General features: G+C 45.5%; 2 protein-coding genes across 9 annotated transcripts in view; one reads left to right on the top strand and one right to left on the bottom strand.

Annotated features, from left to right (window-relative positions):
* Positions 1-96: 96 nt before the first annotated feature.
* Positions 97-11,757, bottom strand: RAB19 (RAB19, member RAS oncogene family). 4 transcript variants are annotated; one of them, XR_015706922.1, is made up of 4 exons: positions 10,860-11,054; positions 9,911-10,094; positions 7,143-7,540; positions 97-2,203 (listed from the first exon to the last, which is right to left on the bottom strand). XR_015706922.1 is itself a non-coding variant. In XM_087767635.1 (4 exons), exons 2-4 carry the CDS (start codon positions 11,052-11,054, stop codon positions 7,275-7,277), a joined length of 645 nt encoding a protein of 214 aa, XP_087623761.1. In that variant the 5' UTR covers positions 11,055-11,072; positions 11,680-11,757; the 3' UTR covers positions 5,754-7,274. The 4 variants fall into 4 exon arrangements, 3 of the variants coding, with proteins under 3 accessions (XP_087623761.1, XP_087623759.1, XP_087623758.1); XM_087767635.1 differs by lacking the exon at positions 97-2,203 and adding an exon at positions 11,680-11,757 and having other exon boundaries at positions 5,754-7,540; positions 10,860-11,072; XM_087767633.1 differs by lacking the exon at positions 97-2,203 and adding an exon at positions 11,195-11,327 and having other exon boundaries at positions 5,754-7,540; positions 10,860-11,072.
* SLC37A3 (solute carrier family 37 member 3) overlaps positions 11,401-19,438 on the top strand; it is a 52,743-nt gene continuing 44,705 nt past the window's right edge. For 4 of the 5 annotated variants that reach the window (XR_015706919.1, XR_015706918.1, XR_015706920.1 and 1 more), the window contains exons 1-4: positions 11,401-11,532; positions 15,186-15,361; positions 16,342-16,456; positions 18,872-18,964. Coding sequence is in view for 2 of the 5 variants with exons in the window: in XM_087767629.1 (XP_087623755.1) it covers positions 15,261-15,361; positions 16,342-16,456; positions 18,872-18,964 (309 nt within the window). In the remaining 3 variants the exon portion in view is untranslated. Of the gene's footprint in view, positions 11,533-11,571; positions 11,816-15,185; positions 15,362-16,341; positions 16,457-18,871; positions 18,965-19,438 lie in introns of those variants that run through there. The other variant, XM_087767630.1, reaches the window with a different exon arrangement.

Raw genomic sequence — 19,438 nt, 5'->3', positions numbered from 1 at the left:
AGGTTTGTTGCTTCATCTGTGTACCCAACAGAGTTCACCCAGTTCCAGGGTTAAAGTGTTTACAGGACTTCCACACTCATTTTGAAGAGCCCAGATACAGAAATGAGCAGTGGCCATGCAGTGGGGATGTAAATTGGCTGATGGCCTTCTTTCTGTCTTTCTACCAATATTTCTGACTTCAGGCCAGATACAAATACTCTCTTTATGGCATCAGCTCCGTTCCAGCCCCCTCATGTACACGTCTTCATTTGTGATTTTGGTCTCTTGTTTACTTGCACATTACTATTACTACTGCGTAACCAGAACCAGGTGTGAACGTTCTGGGTTTTTACTGTGTTTAGCATGAAAGGAAAATGTCTTTGTGAAAGGAGAACTCTCTATGTGTATATACAGATAAATGTAGAGTTGGACCTCAAGGATGGGGAGGCTCTGTAAGTTAAAAATAACAAAACCATCTTTCATCCCCTCTTGGTGCATGAAGTCTAGCCTCCAATTGGACATGAAACTGGTTTAGCGGTCTCAGCCCAGTCTGTGGCAGTGATGGCAACTATCGCTTAACTTAATAGACGGCACTCCCTAAATACACCAGCTCTCTTTCATGTGTATGATTAGGGTTGTCCAGGAGCAGAAATCCGGTTAGCCAAGGTGGGGTCGGAGGAACACCAGAGAGGCCCCTCTAGCTTTATTGCTCTGCAAGTTTTAGAACTTGGTGTAACCACTTAAGCCGTGAGCTTCACTAGGAAATCGCTGTGCCTCTCAGCTGGCTCAAGGTACGCGTGCCTCTCGGCATCTGAGTTGGGCAGGTTGCCTGGTAAAGCTGTTCAGTTTATGTGAGTTACGGCTTACAAAGGCAGTCATGCAGTTTCTGGCTGTAATTTGCATTGAGAAATTACTTTGCCACCAAAGCCCCCAGCACAGGAATTTTAACCTTGCATTACATTATTGCTGTTTTTTATTGACTCGTGGATGCCCCGTGATCTGTTCTCCTGCTGCTCTTGTCCCCTAGACTGCCTCTCCTTTCACTTTTAAATGGAATGAGAAATTGTTCTGAGGTCTATAATGTATTGTTTTGCAGCTGCCTTTTGTAAGAAGCACTTTTCCCAAATAAAAAAAATCAAAAAAATTAAACAAGAAGTCTGTCTGTTCTTTTAAGTTTGAAGCTTCTGTGTTTCAGTTTGATTATTTGTGTGTGTGTGTGTTTCTGTACATATAAAGGCATTTATGTCGCTTATTCTTAACTCCTGCAGAATCGTGTCACACTAATACGGAATTTTAACTTGGTTATAACCTCTCCAGCAAAGAGCCTTTAACGTAAGGAACACTTTCTGCACAGACAGCTGAGACAATCGAACTGTTGAAGGAATATATGGGGCCATTAGTGGGAACAGACGTGGCTTGCTTTCTCAGAAGTAAGTTCTGCACTATGGTATTAATTTTTTTTGTCCTGAACAAAGCCAATTGCAGCACATGTTCCATTAATGGTTTCCTGTTGTAATGCTGTTTGGACAGCAAGGCCAAGCATTGCTACAGGCCACTTCCTGAGAATCCGCATGCTTCTTTAAGCCTATGTGTGTTCAGAAAGAAGCATTCTTCTGCAGAAATACATAAAGTTGGAAGTAAACTACTATAAACATACTCGAATGCTGAGGGATATGACTAAGAGAAGTTTAACTGAACAGTCTAAAACCATCTTTGTTTGTTTTTTTTCTAGAGGCAAGTAGCAGAGAGGAAAAAGGATTTGAACATAATTTGTGCAAATGACATTTAAAACTGATATAGGGAGAAACGGAAAAAATGAAAGGCTTTGAAGTAGAACTAGCTTTTCCTCCCCTACATAGTGAACATAAGTTGTTAACATCCTATTGGAAAGCTGCATTCAAACATAAGTGTAACAAAGATGCGTTCTGGTAAGATGAAAAAAGGTAATGAACTTACCAGCCAGAGCACAAGCATCAGCTTCCCTTCATAAGGGGTCAGAAAGGGCACGCTTTACTTCCTATGTGGGTGGCGTACATGTGGCACGGTGGTGGATGCTGCTGCTTCTAAACCTTACTCCTGTACGCGTTACAGGGGAAGCTGAGAATACACAAAGCAGCGCTTTGCTTTGGTGGAGGCTGTCCTGTCTAGCTGCAGGGTGACTGATGCAAGTGCCTCCTGACAAGTAGTTTCTGTTGATCTCTTAAAGTGTGCTGTGGTTCTTGTTCTGTAAGTTAAAGAACTGCATGTATTTGTCATCAGGCAGTACTGCTGGGTGTCACTTCCACTTTGCGTCTTGCTGGTGGTAGGCCTGTTTCTAAGCACTGTGATTTCCACCCCACCCACCCACCAAACTGGGATGACTGAAGAGAGTAGAGACTTTGAAATAAGTCAAGTACGTTAGTAGGCTGCTGTGTTTTTCCTCTGTAAGAACAGGGATAAATTCAGTAGAATTAGGGCAAACTTTTAATGTAAAAATGTGGAGGGTGACAACTTAGGCTGTGCTACATTTTCTTTAAGCAAATACCTAAGGTACAGAAATTGAAGAAGCCCATGAGAGTAGTGTCAAGATGAAAAAGGTATAAAGAGAATCCATAAACTTCCTCTAGCAAAATCGTGATTTCAGAACACAAATCTCTAGAAAAAGATGCATGCTCTCACTTGAAGTGCCTTGACTTTACCCCCATGTGTGAATATATACATATGGTTTGATATAAAATTTTGCATCTTGTGGTAAGAGGAAAATAAGTGTCTGCTGCCCATTCTAATTGGTCTGAACGTGATCATACAAGCAAAGAGCACTTCTTCCCACCTCTGCTGCTTTAGTTCAAATCTTGATAGCACAGCTCTTTCCTGATTGTAGCTGGAGGTGTATTGTAATCTTGTTGAGGGGATGCCTGGTTCACTTAATGAAATACAAAGTAGCTCTTTCCTGCTACAGCAGGTACAAAATTGGTTTTTGTTTGGAGGATACTGTGAGGTACGGGGCATCTCATGTCTGGAGCAAAACTTGTACAGATGGAATTATTAATGCTGCAGCAGCTTAAAAGGAGAGGGAATCTGCATGTAGTCCCTTGGGATTGAGATACAATACAGGACTGCGCTGCAGAGATCAAGTTGCTACAAAGTCAGCTTGACTTCAGTGCTAGCATTAGAGAGGCATTATTAAACTGTAGTTGTGGTGAGCCTCACTTCAAGTAAGCAAAACTGGACAGACTTGGCAGTGAAAGCTGTAGTAAGCAGTGATGTTGATGGGCACAGCTGTAGCAAGGAAACATGGGATTGCAAATATGTTAAACTTCTGCCCCTACTTGCTGCTGTTGCTGTTATCTGTGGGTGTGCTGTTTGTCACTTGCAGTCCAGCCAGAGACAACACCTGTTTGGCAACAGCTTGATGGGATTGCATAGGCAGAGCCTGTGCAGGCAGCTGAGTTAAGGTTGATTTTAGAATTGCAGCACTAGAAGAAGTGCTTTAAAAGACTTGAAAAAGTCCTGCCTCTCTCAGACTGCAAGTTCCTATTCAAAGTTGAAGTACTCTTAGGCCAAGAGCCCCTTTTACCTATCTAAAACTGCTCTCAAAGAACTTGGATATCCCAGCATTGCCTGTTGTAGTTCCAGTCCTTAACACGCTTGCTTGAGAGGGTGCTTGAAAATGGTGTCAGGAGTCAGTACACCAAGCAATGGGTATTAAAGCCCCGCTGCCTGCAGCCAAGTGTGGTGTTTGGGGAACCAAGATCTGTAAAAAGCTGCCTACTGGCAGCCCACAGCTGGGAAGGGGCACCTCTGAACAGTGCTGTGGTTACCTTCCCCCCTCCCCGCCTGGCTGGGGGAAGCTCCAGTTTGTTCCCTGTCCAAAAGCACATCTCCTTCCTGAAAGAAGGCTCCAGGGTAGAGCTCTCTATCTCTGTTCAGGGCCTGAAAATTGCTTTCTCTGTCTCCTCTCCAACTATACTTAAACATTAACTGGAATGATTAGATAAGAACCTCAGCTTTTGCTATTAAGAGTCTGTCCCTTACATACAAAGAAAAGCTTGACCACATAGGTAGCGCCACGTGCCTTCCACGTCACTGGGTTGCAGTTATGTTTGCTTTTAAGTCAGTCAGCTTCTGGGAGGTGTCAAAGCTTGCTCCACTTAAAAATACTACTTTTTTTTGTTGTTACCCCGTTACGTGGATGTGTGGTGCTTCAGTCTCATCTGGCAGGGCTGTGAAATCAATGCAAGTAATGCGCCACAGCTAAGATCCAAATACTTCTTCCAAGTAGATAAAAATTTAACAAGCTCATCTTCAAGCTGGGTGTGCAGATCTTAAAACTGTGGGACAGTAGTTTTTAGAATAGCATTGTAAACAACGTTACAATAAGCTACACTTTCTGCAAGTGCATTAATGATGCTGTCAAGAAGCACACTGAATTTGCATAAGATGCTGGGGGAACAAAAACCTTAATACAAGGCTCCATACGAGTTAATGCTGTTTGCATTGTCATAGCCACATCCTTCCATCTGCTCTGTGATGGGGAAAGGCACAACTGCAGAAGTTACACTCTGCTTGTTTTTTTAATCTAGTGGTTGCTGTCTTACAGTCTAGAATAACATGCTCTAATAATGGGATTTTTTTTGAGTTTATAGCTTTCTTCATGTATTACCTCACAAATAATACTGTCTACTACTATACAGTCTGAAGAACCTTCTTGTTAGCAACTGCTGCAGCTCGCTCATCATTCACATGAAGACAGCTTAAAAAATGACCTTCTGGAAACAATTCGGTATACCTGCCCAAAGGGCTTGTGGAAGATACCAAACAGAACCAACCAAAAGAGGTCTCACACCTGTTTTAGTCACACAGTTTCTTGAAAGAGTAGCAAGGAGCCTGTTGCACCTGTTGAAGGAAAGGGAACAGTGCAGCTCGAAGCACAGTCACAAGCCTGTTCCCCCTGACCCTGTGTTGCTCAGCTTTCTGCCAATGAAGGACTGACCTGGCAAGTAGCTCCAAGTGTGCAGGAAGAGAACAGCCAGAGCCCTATAACCTGGCGGTGCTGGGCAGTAAAGGCAGCACCCGCCTGCAGAAGTCTCCATACTGAGGGTAAGCAAAATAATTTCATACAGTAATCTCTAATTAAGGTAGTCAACCCAAGGAACCTTACAAAAGGTTAATACTCTGTTGATAAGATCCTTCCTCTAATTTTTGGCTAATGAAGAGTGTAACTGGAGACAAACACAATACTTTTCTATTAAGGTCTCCTGGAAGATTAGTATTTGCTGCAAATACTGTATCTGGTATATCTGAAATAGAAAGAAGTTTGCTAGCAGTTTAAGTGTGGATACTAAAAAAAAGTAAAACCTGCTACATTACAAACTACTACCAGGAATAGTTTGGATTTTAAACACACAAGAGTATTAAACTTACATTTGACTGTTTTCCTAGTGACAAGAGGTGTAGAAACTAGTTGTTTGGAAATTGGATTGCTACTTGTTCAGCTGCTTTGAAAGGTTATGGTGTTCACTGTTGCTTAAATATGCAAACTGAAATGCAACTACTAGGCTAGTACCAAATCAAGAGGAAATTAAGATTTAAAAAGTAAACATCAGAAAGAGGATGCCTGCAGAAGATGAAGCTTTCTCCACAGCAGGCTATAGCAAAAGGCTTAGAGGCTAGCACAGAAGATTTCTCCCTCAGTTTACCCATAGCTGAATCAACCCCTGCTCTTTGCATGTGATAGCAAAGAACCTGGCCGGAGGAAGCATTAATAATAATAGAAATATTTGCAAGACTATAAATCAGTGATTCATTCTGCTTTATTTTTTTTTTGTGCTTCTCAGACAAGATTTTCCAGAAATATTTGCTACATGTTTTCCTCTGTTTTTCAAGAACTTGTGAAACATGGGTAGACTGCCATCTGGTAAGCTAGCAGCGTACCAGCCTTCGCGGGGCTTCTTTGCATGTAACCCAGACTGTATTTTGTCATTACAGAGTTTGAGTTCCAGTTCGTAGCTTAACAGTAACCAAGTGATGCACTTTGGTACATGTGGGCTGCAGTCAAAAAACTTCTTCTGTATAAGATTTCTTTCCTCCCTCTCCTTCCCTGTCTCCATCTACGGCAGGGGGCGGGGGGGGGGGGGGCGGGGAACAAGCCAAAAGAAAAACTAAAAACCCCAAACCCTTCATTCAGTTCCGGTACATAAAAGAAGTGAGCCCCCAATAGCAGAGCTTGCATTCGGGAGGAGCAATACAAAACCTGTTGCTACCAAGCTGTTCAGTCTCCATAGCAGGAGCATACCTGCTTGCCTAGGGGTAGCTTTCTGGCGTCCCCCGTACCATTCCCGTACTGCTCTAGGCAAGGTTACATAATTAAACCATCCTGCCCCTTGCCAAGTTTTACAGGAGCTTGAATCCCTTCTTCACACTCCCTTGAAAGTCTACAGGCATACTCCCAAGCTGCCATTGGCCCATCACACAAACTACAGAAGGCTTTTGATTTAAATCAGCACATCAAAAGCAAGACAAGGTTGGGGGGGAAGAAAAATGCTTTCACCCCCACATTGATTTAGGCCATTACTGATGCCTTGGAAGCTTCACTACTCCTAGCAAGTCTATGTAGCAAGACAGAGATCACTACTGGAAACAATTCTTATAATTCGAGAGCAAAGTGAAAGACAACTTTTCTCACCCCAGGAAGAAGGCTGGGACCCTACTGTACCATATTCTGCCTGCTGTGAAACCCCAGGGCTATCTCCAGGTTTGCCTGGCAAGGAAGTCAGTACAGATGTGAAATCGTGTACTCTTTCACAAATGTTATCAAGTTCCTTGGGATGCCTGACATCAGGACTGCCCCTAAATGGCAGTTTAAGCAGCAGTGGGTTAGCCCTGTCCAAGTATGTGTCAGATTTTTTAAAGCTATGGCAAAGAGTAAAGTGCTTGCACTAGAAGAAACAACGTAGCTTAGAAGGGTCAAATCAAGGCAGAGCTCTGGTGCAAATTTATCTTCTCACACAGCCAGAAAATCATTTAAGGGTATAATTAAAGGCAATAATTTTTACAGTTCTCTTTGGTTAAGGCAAGACCTGGCAGCTTCCTGAGTCCTCTCAGCTCAGAAGTTTAAGTATCAGCCACCATGTTCAAAGCAACCTGTGCTACCAACAGCAACAACGATCTCTGAAGGTACTTACAAGCCAACTGCAAGGTAGAGAGATCGAGAGAGATGGCTTGAGACCACATAGCACACTTTCATCAACTGAATAAAATGAAATCAAACGGCCTCAGAAGAATGACAACTTCCGAGCTCTTCCTGAAGTCTCTCTTCAACAGAGGCACTGGGTCTTCTCCACACTTGGACTGGCAAGCACTGGCCGGGAATCAAGGTAGATGCTGTTCGGAGGGTTCTCTCCATGAAGCTGTAAGGTATTTCGGGCTATTAGCTCCTTAGCCATTAACGTGAACACCTCTTCTATGTTTTGAGCTTCTTTTGCTGATGTCTCCAGTACAGCTAGGAGCCCATGCTTCTCTGCCAGTGTGCAGGCATCTTCAAACAGGACTTGGCGCTTATCCAGTGAATCCGATTTGTTCCCTTAAAAGAAGGCAAACAGATAATTCAATAATTTAGTCTCTCTAAATGCGATACATTAATTTCAATTTTGTTAAAGGGTAAATTTATGTTGGGAATAAGAGTTACCGGAAAAAACAAGATGTGAGCACATCAGAGCCACAAACATAGAACATGGATCAAAACTGCAGCTAATCATATGATGACATCAAATGAGATAAAATCCAAACAAAAACTAAAAACCTGTGTAGATCTAATTACTTGCTGTAGGCAATGGTGCCAGAGGATTGTTTGGAAGCAATTGTTGGTCCCTATTCCCTAGTGTTTTTAAACATTAAGTAGCATTTAAGTTAAATATTTAAAAAAAAATAGAAATCTTGTAGCTATAGCCATTACACACAGTGAACCAAAGCAATGTTGCATAAAGGGTGGAAGCCACATGCGTTATGCTGTTGTCAAGCAACCTTGACACATCTCAAAGTGGATGCTCAGCTCTGAAGGTCTGGCATGTTGTTAGTCTAAAGCAGATCTCCTCCAAAAAAAAAAACCCAAACAACCAAAAAAACCCCAAAAAACAACACTAAAACCCAGCGAAGAACCTGCTCAACTGTTAATCAGATTTTAACATGACCTATTTATACAAGTCAGTCATTTTAAGATGATGTCAAAAAAGAAAATTCACACCAGCTATCTTAATGCTTAAAATGTATACTTAAGAAGTTTGTGCATGTATAGATTAAACTTTTACTTGAAGCAGTTCAGTCAAAACCTGTCAGAAGTCATGAAACACCTGAGATTAAATACCTTTGTATATTTAAGTAGTTGCAGCACATGTGGAATTATCATCAGCTGTGGTACATGCAGTACCTGGCTGAAGTCTACATTCATAGTTTCAAAACAACCCTTCATCAAATTCAGATCTTGAATTTAAAGCATATATAAGCCAACTCCCCTCCCATTAAGTCACTTTCAGTTTTTCTAAAAGGAAAAAAAACAACCCACCCCACAATAGAAAACCACCCCCCTCAAAAATCCCACCTTGCTTGAGGGTTATTTGCCTTCTTAAAAAGAGCCCCCCCTCTTTCCTCCTTCAGTTCCAGATGGGAAAGTCAGACTTCTTAAGCTTAACCTCATACTACAAAGGTGTATAACGTGACTCTGTGTGATTAAATGTACAAAGACTTCCTGCCACAGTAAGTAAAGCAAACAGCACCAGCTTTGGAAGAAAGCACCAAGCTGGATCCTTGACAAAAGCTTCATTTTTACCAATTTCAGAACTTCTTTCTTAAAAAAAGAACAGCACCAACCACCACCAGCCCCCACGACACAGACAGACAGGTCTTGTTCTTTAGATTAATGAGAAAAGTTAGAAAAACCCTACCAAAGCTTAGCGATCCCTCCCCCCTCCCAAGCGCTGCAGTTACATGCAGGTCAGAATTTGTTGTTTGTTTCTTCAGAGGAAGAACAGGAAGAACCACCACAGGAGAAGTAAGTAATTTGCTAGGAGCACAAGCAGCCGCTTAGGTCCCACACCTGCTGCGCTGTAGGGCTCAACGCTGCCTATCCTCAAGAGCCAGTTTGGGCTGCTGCCGCTGCATGTGTTGCTCTCGGCACAGTGCCAGCGTGGAACAGGCAGAAGCAGTGGAATGTAAATAAAAGCTCTGTCATTTTATTACCCCAGTTCTCTCATTTGCAGCTTCTTCCTTGGGGGAGGGAATAGCAATAATAACGTGCAACACAAAGGGAAGGAACCGTACTGCTTCCTGCCAGCTCCGTTCTCAGAAATTTCTACCCATTCTACCTCAAGAGGCAAAGTTTCTTGAATGCTAGTGGAATAAACGAGGAGGAGGAGGAAGAATGCAAGCAGACTACTTTGTGCTCTGTAAAAGCCATGTCCCCATCAACTGTCTTACCTGATCGGAGTGCCGTTACAGAGCAATGCACATGCGTATCAAAAGAACAGAGAGGAAAGATGAGAACAAGGAGTTGTGTTGCTCTGCGCTTTTCCCTTCATCTTGAATTATTGAGCCGCTAAAATCCTGCGCATCAGGAGTACAGGGTCAGACTTACTGCAATTGTAACCTCAATAAGGTTGTCCCTGCTTGCTAGACTAGCAGTGAGCTTGTTGCATTATTCCAGCAGGAAAGGAACAAGTAAAAAGGTTTCACTGCCTGCGATGGGCTTGGTCCTCTCAGGACCAGGCTGTGACTTCCCTAATTTTTAAAGCTTAGGTCAAATTGATACAATTTTTAATCTATTTTAATTACAACTGCATTCCTCTTTAATGCATAGTTTCTAGATGCTTTAAGTAGTGGGCAGAAAGTGTGTGTGTGGGGGGGTTATACACACAGTAAAAAAAGCTATACAACATAATATTTAAAATTAGATTCCTACCAATCAACATCATGACCAAGTTTGCAGCACCATACTTTTCAATTTCATGAATCCAGTGAGGAATGGATTCAAACGTGGACCTTCTAGTAAGGTCATAGGCAAGGATGGCCCCGTGGGCACTCCTGTAATAAGACTGGGTTATTGTCCGGAAGCGTTCTTGACCAGCTGTGTCCCACACTTGGATCTGTAAGAGAAAGGATAGAGGTTGTAAAGACCGGCGAATGCCGCTTGCTAGGTGTTTGCCATCAGCATCTACGCTTTTGAAACCCCTTGTCTAGAAGGCAGCTAGGCCTGCCCCAGCTCACTCCACTACACCCACAGCATGCCTTTGCCCTCTCTAGGTCTGAAGAGACACTTACATGCCTTAAAGACAATCTACACAGACCAAACAGAAAGCTGCAAGGGTGAACCCAGCTTTGTGAAGATGCTAAGAAACCCAGTTTCAACAACTGTACTAAAAGATACAGAGCATTACAGCCTTTTAATAGGAAAGGAAGAAGAGCCAAGAAGCCCTGATGCAGGGCTGGGCAAAGCAAAGCTCTATAAGGGGCAGGCATCTTAACTTTAATCTGCACATGGAGGTAAGTAAGTTCCAGCTAGCAATTTTTTCTGGTGTTCATCTTGCAAGTCTTCAACTTCCCTCAGATCAAGCGTGTCTCAAAGTGGAGTCTTTGCAAACTAGAGGGTTTTCCCTCCTCAGTGTCCCAGCTCAAACCCCCACATCTCCAAAGGAGGGAAGAGACACCCCCTCCGAAGAGCAGCTGGCTTTCAAAGAACTCCCTGCAGGCAAGGCCTGAGCCCTCTCCACAGGTAGATCCAGAGACGCCAGGAGGGCAGGCAGGTCCCCAGCATCCCTCCGCTCCCCTCGCACCCGCACGGCAACGGCGACAGGGCAGCGGGGAAGCAGGTGCTGCCCACCGGGCAGCCGGGGCTCGCTCCGGCCGCTGACCTTCACTTTCTTGCCGTCGATGTCCATCGAGCGCACAGTGAAGTCGACGCCGATGGTGTTCTGCTGCTTCTCGTTGTACTGCCCCGTCTTGAAGCGGTGCACCACGCACGTCTTCCCCACGTTGGAGTCCCCGATCAGGATGATCTTGAAGAGGTAGTCGAAGGCATCGTCCGCGACGGAGCTGGAGAAAGGCATCGCGGCTCCCGGGCGGGCCTGCGGCGGGCGAGCGCGGCAAGTGAGGGGGAGCCGCTGCCCTGGCCCGGCTCACGGCGGCTGAGGGCCTGGGGAAGGAGCCCCTGTCCCGCCCGGCCGCCCGCTCACCTGTGGGCGCTCACCTGCCAGGACAGGTAGCGCCCGCTTTGTACCCGCCCCGGCCCTCCCGGGGCCGGCGGGAAATGTAGTCGGCCTCGGCCTCCGCCGCCGCCGCCTCCGCCTGCCCTGCCCCGCGGGCTCAGCTGGGGGAGCGGTGCCGGCGCCGCTCGCTCCCCGCCCCCTGCGAGGGGGGAGGCGGGCAAGGGGCCCGGCGCGGCCAGGGGCAGGGCCGGCGGGCCCTCCCCGGCGGCGGCGGCGGCGGCGGCGGCGGACTACAGCTCCCGCCCTGCCCGCGGGCCCCTCCCGCCGGAAGAGCCGCCTCCCTCCGGCTTCCTGAGGGCCGCGCTGGCCGCCGCGCCCGGTACGCGGGGGCGGGCGGCGGGGGGCAAGGGGGCGCGGGGCGGGCGGCGGTTTAATGGCCGCGGTGGGCCAGCGCTTGTGGCGGAGCCGGTGTGTGCCCTGCCGCTGCCGGCGCGGCGCCCCGCTGAGGACGTGGCCGCTGGGCTACCTGCGCCGGGGCCCGGGTGGGGGTTTGCTGAGGGGAGAGAGCCGCGTCCTCATCGTCTGGCCTCGGCGCTTCAGCGGGGGAGCCGGCCCGACCGGCCCAGCCGAGCCGCGCAGCGGGGCGGGGCAGCCGGCCGCAGGTGAGCCGTGCCCGCCGGCGGGAGCGCGGCCTGTGCGCCGGGCCGGGCCGGGCCGCTGGGCCCGGGTCTCTTCCGCTGGAGCTGGGTTACCGGTGGGGCGGCCTGTCAGCCTCTCGCCTCCGCGGCGGGCGCGACCGTGCTGGGATCGATTCGGTGCCTTTCCCTCCCAAGCGGCAGCCGGCGGGGGCTCTCGGGTGCCGGGCAGTCCGCCTGTGGCGGCTGCGGGGGCCCCGGGTGGGGTTGCGTTTGTGCCTCTTTTCGTCCGTCTGTTTGGGAAGGTGGCATAAGGGAGCGTGTTGGTTTGTTGTGTTTTGTTTTTTTTTTTTTTTTTTAAAATCCCTTTGTTGGTTTTGCACTTTGGAAGTCCCAGGAATGTTAATTCTGGTCTTTCCGGCCGGCTTTGGAGGTCGGCAGGGTGGTATTAAGGAAGTTTATTTTGAACTTAAGGTGTCTTATTTTGACCTTAAGTGAAGGGGTAAGGGAGAATGCAGAAAGCTTAACAAAGGTTTATTCAAAATATTCGTTAGCTTGAAGGTAAATAAGTGCTAAACAAGCAGACAAGGCAGTCTAGCACCCGAAATGTGGTCCTCTTCCTTTCTTAAAGGCTTGTGCTTCACTGCCTTGAGTTCTGTGGTTTATCCTGCCTCCTCCTAGTTTTTGCTCCCCCTCCACTACAGATTTAACGTGGCATTCTCAGAATAATTAGAAGACTAATTTGTAAGGATGAACTCTTAGTTGCATACTTTTCTAGCCTAGGGAGAATGCCAGTTTTGAATATGAAAAGGACAGGATGAAGAAAGAAAAAAAGGGAAGACAAAATCTTTCATGGTCATCTCTACACTGTAAATAAGTGAAAAGTGTCATCCTGTGCCAGAAGGTCGTCTTCTAGAAAGCTAGCTGAGATTGAAAACCTCTGAGGAATAGAAAATTTCAATAGTAAATGCTATAAAAAAAATAGGTAACTTTAAGGTCAAGACCAGGTCTGAGCTTTAAAAAGAGTTGTTATCTTGGATAAATAAGATCTATATTTGCATATGTTGACATGAAGCGAGTAGTAAATCGCATGCTTCGGGCTGTGAACTGATTACTGGAGGAAGGAACTTTTCCCGCAGGGTTGCACAACTGGCAGCGTTTTGCTTTCCTGGGGAGAGCTCTGTTATCTGCGTTGCCTGATGGGAGGGGAGGGAGAGGCAAGGGAGGGGAACAAGCTCTTGTGTTTGACCAACAGACCGAGTGCTTCACAGGCCTGTGAGGACCGTGGTGCTGGGAAACTGGAGTGCCTTGGGTTCCTTTCTCTTCGTGCAGCTTGCGTGGGGGACAGCCCTGAGCAGTTTTACTGCTGCCTGAAAGGGAGCAGCACCGTGCGATACTTGTGTGGCTGCTGAGTTTTCATTCATTGATGTTGAGAAATGGTCTGGGACCTTGGATGTAGTTTCAAGACTACTTGCAAAGATGCCTCTTCCAGGCTTAGCCTTGCCTTCCCACAGCTCCTACTGTAGGTGATTCTTTTTTTCCCTCTGTGTGAACCCAAGCAGCCTAGAAGCATGTCCCTACTAGAAGGTGCTGCTGGACCTGGGTGGGCTCTCCTAGCTGGACGAATGGGAACGTGGCTCTGCTGCACCTGGGCTGCATAGATGCAGTCTCAGATCTTGTATAGGCTTGCTGCATTTCTCCTGGATGAGAATGGAGGCGTTCATGTGTGGTGTAGGATAAATGTTACTCTAGTGTCTCAAAGGTGTAATAGCTGGGTCCCTGTTACTCACAGGATCTCCATGTCATACCCTGTTTCGGAGGTCAGATGTGGCCTTGGTTTCCATTATGGTTAATGTATGCAGTAGTAGCTGGCATCTCTTTGTTGGTCAGGTATGCATCATCATTGAGAGAACAGGAAAGGAAGACTTCTTACAGTGGAAGTTGTCGTGGTGAAACTTTTAAACGTTATTAGAAGGAAGAGCAGAAATCTCTGTGAAATACAGGCTTTTCAGCAGCAGAAATGTGGATAAGAGGGAGTCTGGGCAATGACTTCTAATTTCTCCAAGTGAGGTTGTGAAGCTGAACTCGAAAAGTCTTCTGCCAAATTTACAAATCATTACAAAAACCACCTGTGGATACGCAAGAACACAAAGGCGTTATGTTCTCTCTTATTTCAGCTCTGATTCTTTGGGGGAAGAGGGGTGGTGGGTTATTTTACCTCTCCTCAGCGTTCAGAATGTGCGTGGTGTTTCAATGTCTCTTGAAGGCGCAGCTCCCGCCAGCTGATTTGTCTAACTGTCTCAAGCCAGCTAGCGTGAACAGAATCACGTTCTGACTTCAGTAGTGACATCGGTCTACAGCATATCTTTCTCTGCACCGCGCGCTCTGTTGCACGAGCACAAGTGTTTGTGCAGCTGCTTTGTGAGCTGTGGCAGGGAAATCTGGCTGAAAAGACCTCTGCCAGGAAAACAAAAGGGAGGCGCGGGGAGAGATTCGCCACCTTGCTGCCCAGCAGGGTCGTTTCCCAGACTCGGTTTGCAGAAACGGCCCCTCAGCCGTGCAGCACAGCTGACGGAGTGGAGCAGTGCGGCATGAGCCAGCGCTAAGAAACTGTGTGTCTATCATAGCCTTTCCTCAGTACTGATAATACCTGGTATCTAGACGTTTAGGCAGATGTCACCCATGCCCTGCAGGTAGGGGACAGGAGAGCATGCCTTGCCACATGCTGTACTCATTGGAGTACACTCATTAGAGTTAGTGACAGATGGAGCTGTAATGTAGGGCTTGAGAGTGAATAGGCAAGCAGTCTAGCTGTTGGATTTCAGCGCTCTCCTCACAGTTGCTTTCCTTTTTCCAGCTGTGCAAGTCCACTCTTGGATATATTCTTTCAACAACATCTTAAAAGAGGCAGTTAGATCCAAAACCATTCCCCACCAGTAACCAAATGCCGTTCTCTTGACTTATTCACCAGTCTATAGCCAGCTGGGTAGCAGTGGAAAGTTAGTTTATTTATGACTGCTCTGTAGTGCACCATGTACGTAAAAGAATGGTCTTTAACATGGGAACATTGGAAGTTGGTAGATCCTGGGGGAACTCCTCTGGTGATGGGCACTGAGGAGGCATCTGCTAGGAGTGGAACAAAAAAGGAGTGGGTTGGAGGATAACCACGGGGGTACTGGGTGAATGGGAGTAAAAAGACGTTTCTGGACATAGAAGGTGTCAAGGAATGTGCAGGCGATGAAATGGGTAGCAATATGAAACAAATTGGGAAAGAATGGCATAGAGTTGTTCCTGCTGAATTCCAGTTGTTTGGGGAACACAGCTGTATTTTATACATGTGTTTTAATTCAAGTATTTTTTTTTTTTTCCCCTCCCTTCCCACCTTCTTCTGTTTAAGTGAGAAGAAAAATGACGTAAGCACGATCCAGCCTTTGTGGCCAAGGGCAGGAGCAGCGGTAGGGCTGCCAGGAGGATGGCTTTGCCTGGAAGCTTACGGAGGCAGCCTGCAAACAGAGGCCTTGTGTCTCATTGCACCCACCATCATATTGTTGTGTTCCTGCTGACCTTCTTCAGGTAGGTTGAGTGTACCTCTGCACAGAGATGTGTTCATCTCGCTGAATTTGGGGAGGTGAGGGCATGTCCAAAGAAGGAGAATAAAGGTAGTGAAATAGTCTTAACTTTTGGCTGTGAGCCTTGAAAACAAACTTAAAAGCTGGTCGTACTAACCGGTCTGGGAGTCATGCAGGGGTGGAGCTAAGTGTGCTGTGCCCCTGGGGAATCCAACCACAAACAGGGCTTGCACCACAGGTGAGGCTGACTGTGCCAAGCCGGCAGCCGCCTGTTGCAGAAGGGTGAATGTGGGTGGGTGTGGGGAAGGACTAGCTGAAATGAGGAAGGAAGCAAACCCTGATGCTCAGAACTCTAATGCCTGTTCTGGCTGATGGAACATGCAGCTGTTGTTTCTAGGGTCCTCTTCTCTCCCGAAAGTGGCTGTTTGCAGAAGGTGGACAGGCCTCTAGAACAGAGAGGTCACTGCTTCAGATCTGAAGGTCTACTAGATTTGTTTGTTGAAAGCTTGTCTGTTATACCAGCTGACAACAGCTGGAATACCATACTGCCTCCCCTTACAAACTTTGCCATGCTGATATCCTTTGATCTTCACAGCAATACTGCCACTGATACCTAATCTGTCTCTGGAAGAGCACTTGTAATGGTGGTTAGCTAGATGAGTGCATCTTCTCTTTTGTCTTTATTGTTTGTTTGTTTGTTTTTTTTCCCCGAGGTACCTAATTGTTGTTGCACAGTCACCTTCTCTTTCGAAAACAAAGGAGGAAGTCCTTCCCAGTCAAGACCCTATTTCACAACTCCCCACTAAAATCCGTGTGTCTACCCATAATACCAGGGTTTCCTGTTGCTGTCTACTGTCTCCAAAGCTGCCAGTCCTCTGCTGTGCTGCCTGCTTAGACAGCATGTATCTATTTTGAGTCCCTACCCTTTCCCACTTGACCTCCAGAGAAGATTTGGCCAACCTGTGCTTGTGTGTTTTCTGGCAGTTACTCCCTGCTCCATGCTTCCAGAAAGACATTCAGTAATGTCAAAGTCAGCATTTCCAGCCAGTGGACTCCTGCCTGCCTGAACAGCACGGCCCCTGAGCTCCGGCCCTATGAGGTAAGGACACAAGGAATAGGCAAGCGCCAAGAAAGATGGGTAACTTCCAGTATGCTGAGCTTGTGGCGCCGAAGAGGCCCCTTTAGGTGTCCATCAGGGACACTTCTCAGAATGTGAGCGGGAACTTCAGGTGTCTGAACTGTAGTTTTCTGGATCATCAGGTGATGGTGAAATCTCTCCTAGTGATCCCCAGCGAGAAACTTCTCAAGAAGTTAGTGTTCCAATGGAAATAGGAACCCCAGGAGAGTCTCTGTAGCAGCCAGCAGCTTGGAGGTGGGGGAGGAGGGGGAAAGAGGACCCTGCCTCTGAAGTGTCGGAGGCAATAAATGAGAGCAGTTAATGGGCTTACAGAGATCTCTGTAAAACCCTGGCTGTGGCTTTCTTTTGTGGTGGTGCTTCTGCTTCCACCCTGTTAAAGGATGGCCAAAGTAGGAGAGAAGAAAGCTGTCTGAAAGTGCTAGCTGCTTATCCTAAATTGATACTGAAATAAGACATTTTATCTTATGTGTAAAAGGTCTGATTTCCAAAACTGCTGACCATCCAGTACCCCTTGTCTGTAAAATGCTAGCTTCAGTGAAAGCAGTGGGAGTTTTAGCAGTGTTTGCTCGCAGAAAAGCAAGTTGTATACTGCTTGCACCTCGCAAATGGGAATGCAAGAACTACCTCCTAGCTCCTACCCATAATCCTTTTACGGGTATGGTAAAAACATGCTTGTTTTTAGCAGTGGCTAACGTTTGACTGAGGGATGATAAACGCTGACTTTTTGTGATAAGTGAAAACAGTAAATTGGGCCTGTAATGTGTTCAGGATTTTATAGTATGGTAAAAAGGAGTGAGCATCTCAGGGATGCTAGAATGAACTACAGAGTGTTTATATTTAGTTCCTTAACTGACATTCAAACAACTAGTGTATTTTGGAAGCTGTTTTGATTTTTCTTATATAGATGATCTAGTGTTTGATGGATGTTGAGGTGAATGTGTCTGATCAAGCAAAATGGTCAAAATGGTCCTTTTGGTATCAATTTAGATTACGTCAGTTAAAAGTAAAGTGCGTTTTGGGAAATTGATAGATTAAGGACATGAACAGAGAAATCACATGCTATCAATGTGGAACTTTGGTATATCTTTTTAACTACAGTTGTTCTTTATTTTTATACACTTAAAAATATTTCTTAAAGTATAACAATGTTTTGCAATTGTTTTGTGAGTAGGCGCTAGTATGATTTTATTAGAAGGACAACTTAGATCTATACTTTTCAGCCTTCAAAGATTTGCGAGTTCTGCAGAGATTGTTTAATGAATTTAAGCCTAATGACAAAAGATTTCGATCTTTTATCTTTCTAAGACTCTTAATAGCTTGTGCACCTCCAGACGTCTTTGGTTAAAAGTTGAAAGCTACTAGTGTGAGTAGGTATTGGTGGCCTCAAGTGGCAAAAAGTATTTTTCAAGGGATTTATTAGTTTTCTTGGACACATGAGACTTAAGCAGAAGTTGTGTCAATAGGCCTTACCAATGTTACATCTCTTAAACTAAGTGGATGTGTAATTAATGTTGTCTGTACAGGATCTTCTCCTGAAGAGGCAGAATCAAACTAAAACTGATGATATTTGAGTTAGGCACATCCATAGGTCAAGTTTGGATTGGGTTTATTTGTTTGTTTTCTAATGGGGGCATGGCAGGGAGGGAAGAAAACTTTGTCCTGAATAACTTTATTTGTTCTTCAAGTTATCCTCAAAGCTTGCTGTTTTCAGCTGATGTCACTAATCTTACTTTGGGGACAACTGAGTCTTTTTCCCTTTTTTTTGATCACATTGAAAGTAAAATGAAACTCGGGATAAGCACAAAAGAAATAACAACATTAGTGACTGGAGTTTATTGTAAATAGTTTCCAGCCAGACTATTTCTTCCCCTTGTTCCTTTTGTGTTCTTTCTTTTCTGTTTGTGGTCTGTCATTTCTTATTATGGTTGCTGCTACAAATATTTTAAAGGAATTATTCATTTAGTGAAGACAGCAAGATAAGTACAGGTGAGATACTGCACATAAAATAGAATATGCCTCTATTGTATAATTCATTAAGATGCTCATCAGCGTTTCTGTGTAAGAAGCTGTCTAACAGTTGCATGCTTGTTAGAAGCAGGGTTTGTTTTGCCAGTCATTTTTCTTGATCAAGGTGGAACGAGCATTTCTCACTTCTGGTTTGGTAGCTTGACCTTTAGAAGTGAAGCGAAGTGGCAGTGGACATTTTCTGCAGTAGATAATGCCAGAATTGTTCTTGATTTGATAATTAAAGTGTTGGAGGAACAGGAGGTTGCTGGGGCCAGATGCTGTTCTGCTTTGGAGTTGGGGTTTCCATCGAAAAAGAGTAGAATGAGCTATGCCTCTCCCTGTTTACCTGTTAAAATTTTCTCTCTGTAGCTCTGGAACAGCAGCCATTTATTTCCAAATGCAGAAGAAGCAACTCTCTTCTTGGGGACATTGGACACTATCTTTTTGTTTTCCTATGCTATGGTGAGTAAAATTAACCCAAAGCTGCTAAGCTTTGGTTGAATCTTATTGGGGTGATCATACCCACATTTGGAGGGGATGAACAGGATCTTCTTCTTGGACTTGCCTAGCACTAATGCAGTTAAAAAGCTTAGTTCAGGATCAGATTTTTTTTTCCTTCAATTTCTGTTAGTTCTGCCCATGCCTGTCACCCATGTGAAGATGCTTGTTAACAAATGCAAGAGAAATACTATCACTTCAGAATTTCTCACACCCCTATCACCAGTGGGTGGGAGGGCTAGTTCTATCTCTCCAAGAGTTCACAGCTGAATTTTTTAAAACCAATAAATTTAATGAACAACTATGAGCAGGGTTTCTTTGGTGGTGGAAGAGGTGGTTAGAATGGAACTGTAAGATGGTATAACAACAACGTTTGGATCAGCTTGACCCTTCTACATCATTTTAATTCTTGCAGGTAACAGATGCAAATCTTGTGGC

Source organism: Nipponia nippon, unplaced genomic scaffold, assembly GCF_047370975.1.
Source record: "Nipponia nippon isolate SJK-2023a ecotype South Korea unplaced genomic scaffold, ASM4737097v1 scaffold_3, whole genome shotgun sequence".
Taxonomy (NCBI): domain Eukaryota; kingdom Metazoa; phylum Chordata; class Aves; order Pelecaniformes; family Threskiornithidae; genus Nipponia; species Nipponia nippon.
This window is presented reverse-complemented; position numbering and strand designations above follow the sequence as displayed.

Bases quoted from the DNA above. Each gene is read 5' to 3' on its own strand.
- RAB19 (XM_087767635.1), bottom strand. From the start codon at position 11,054: ATGCCTTTCTCCAGCTCCGTCGCGGACGATGCCTTCGACTACCTCTTC. The intron at 10,095-10,859 runs GTCAGCGGCCGG...TTTCTCTTACAG, and splicing joins TCGACGGCAAGAAAGTGAAG to ATCCAAGTGTGGGACACAGC. The intron at 7,541-9,910 runs GTAGGAATCTAA...CCTTCTTTTAAG, and splicing joins CTTGGTCATGATGTTGATTG to GGAACAAATCGGATTCACTG.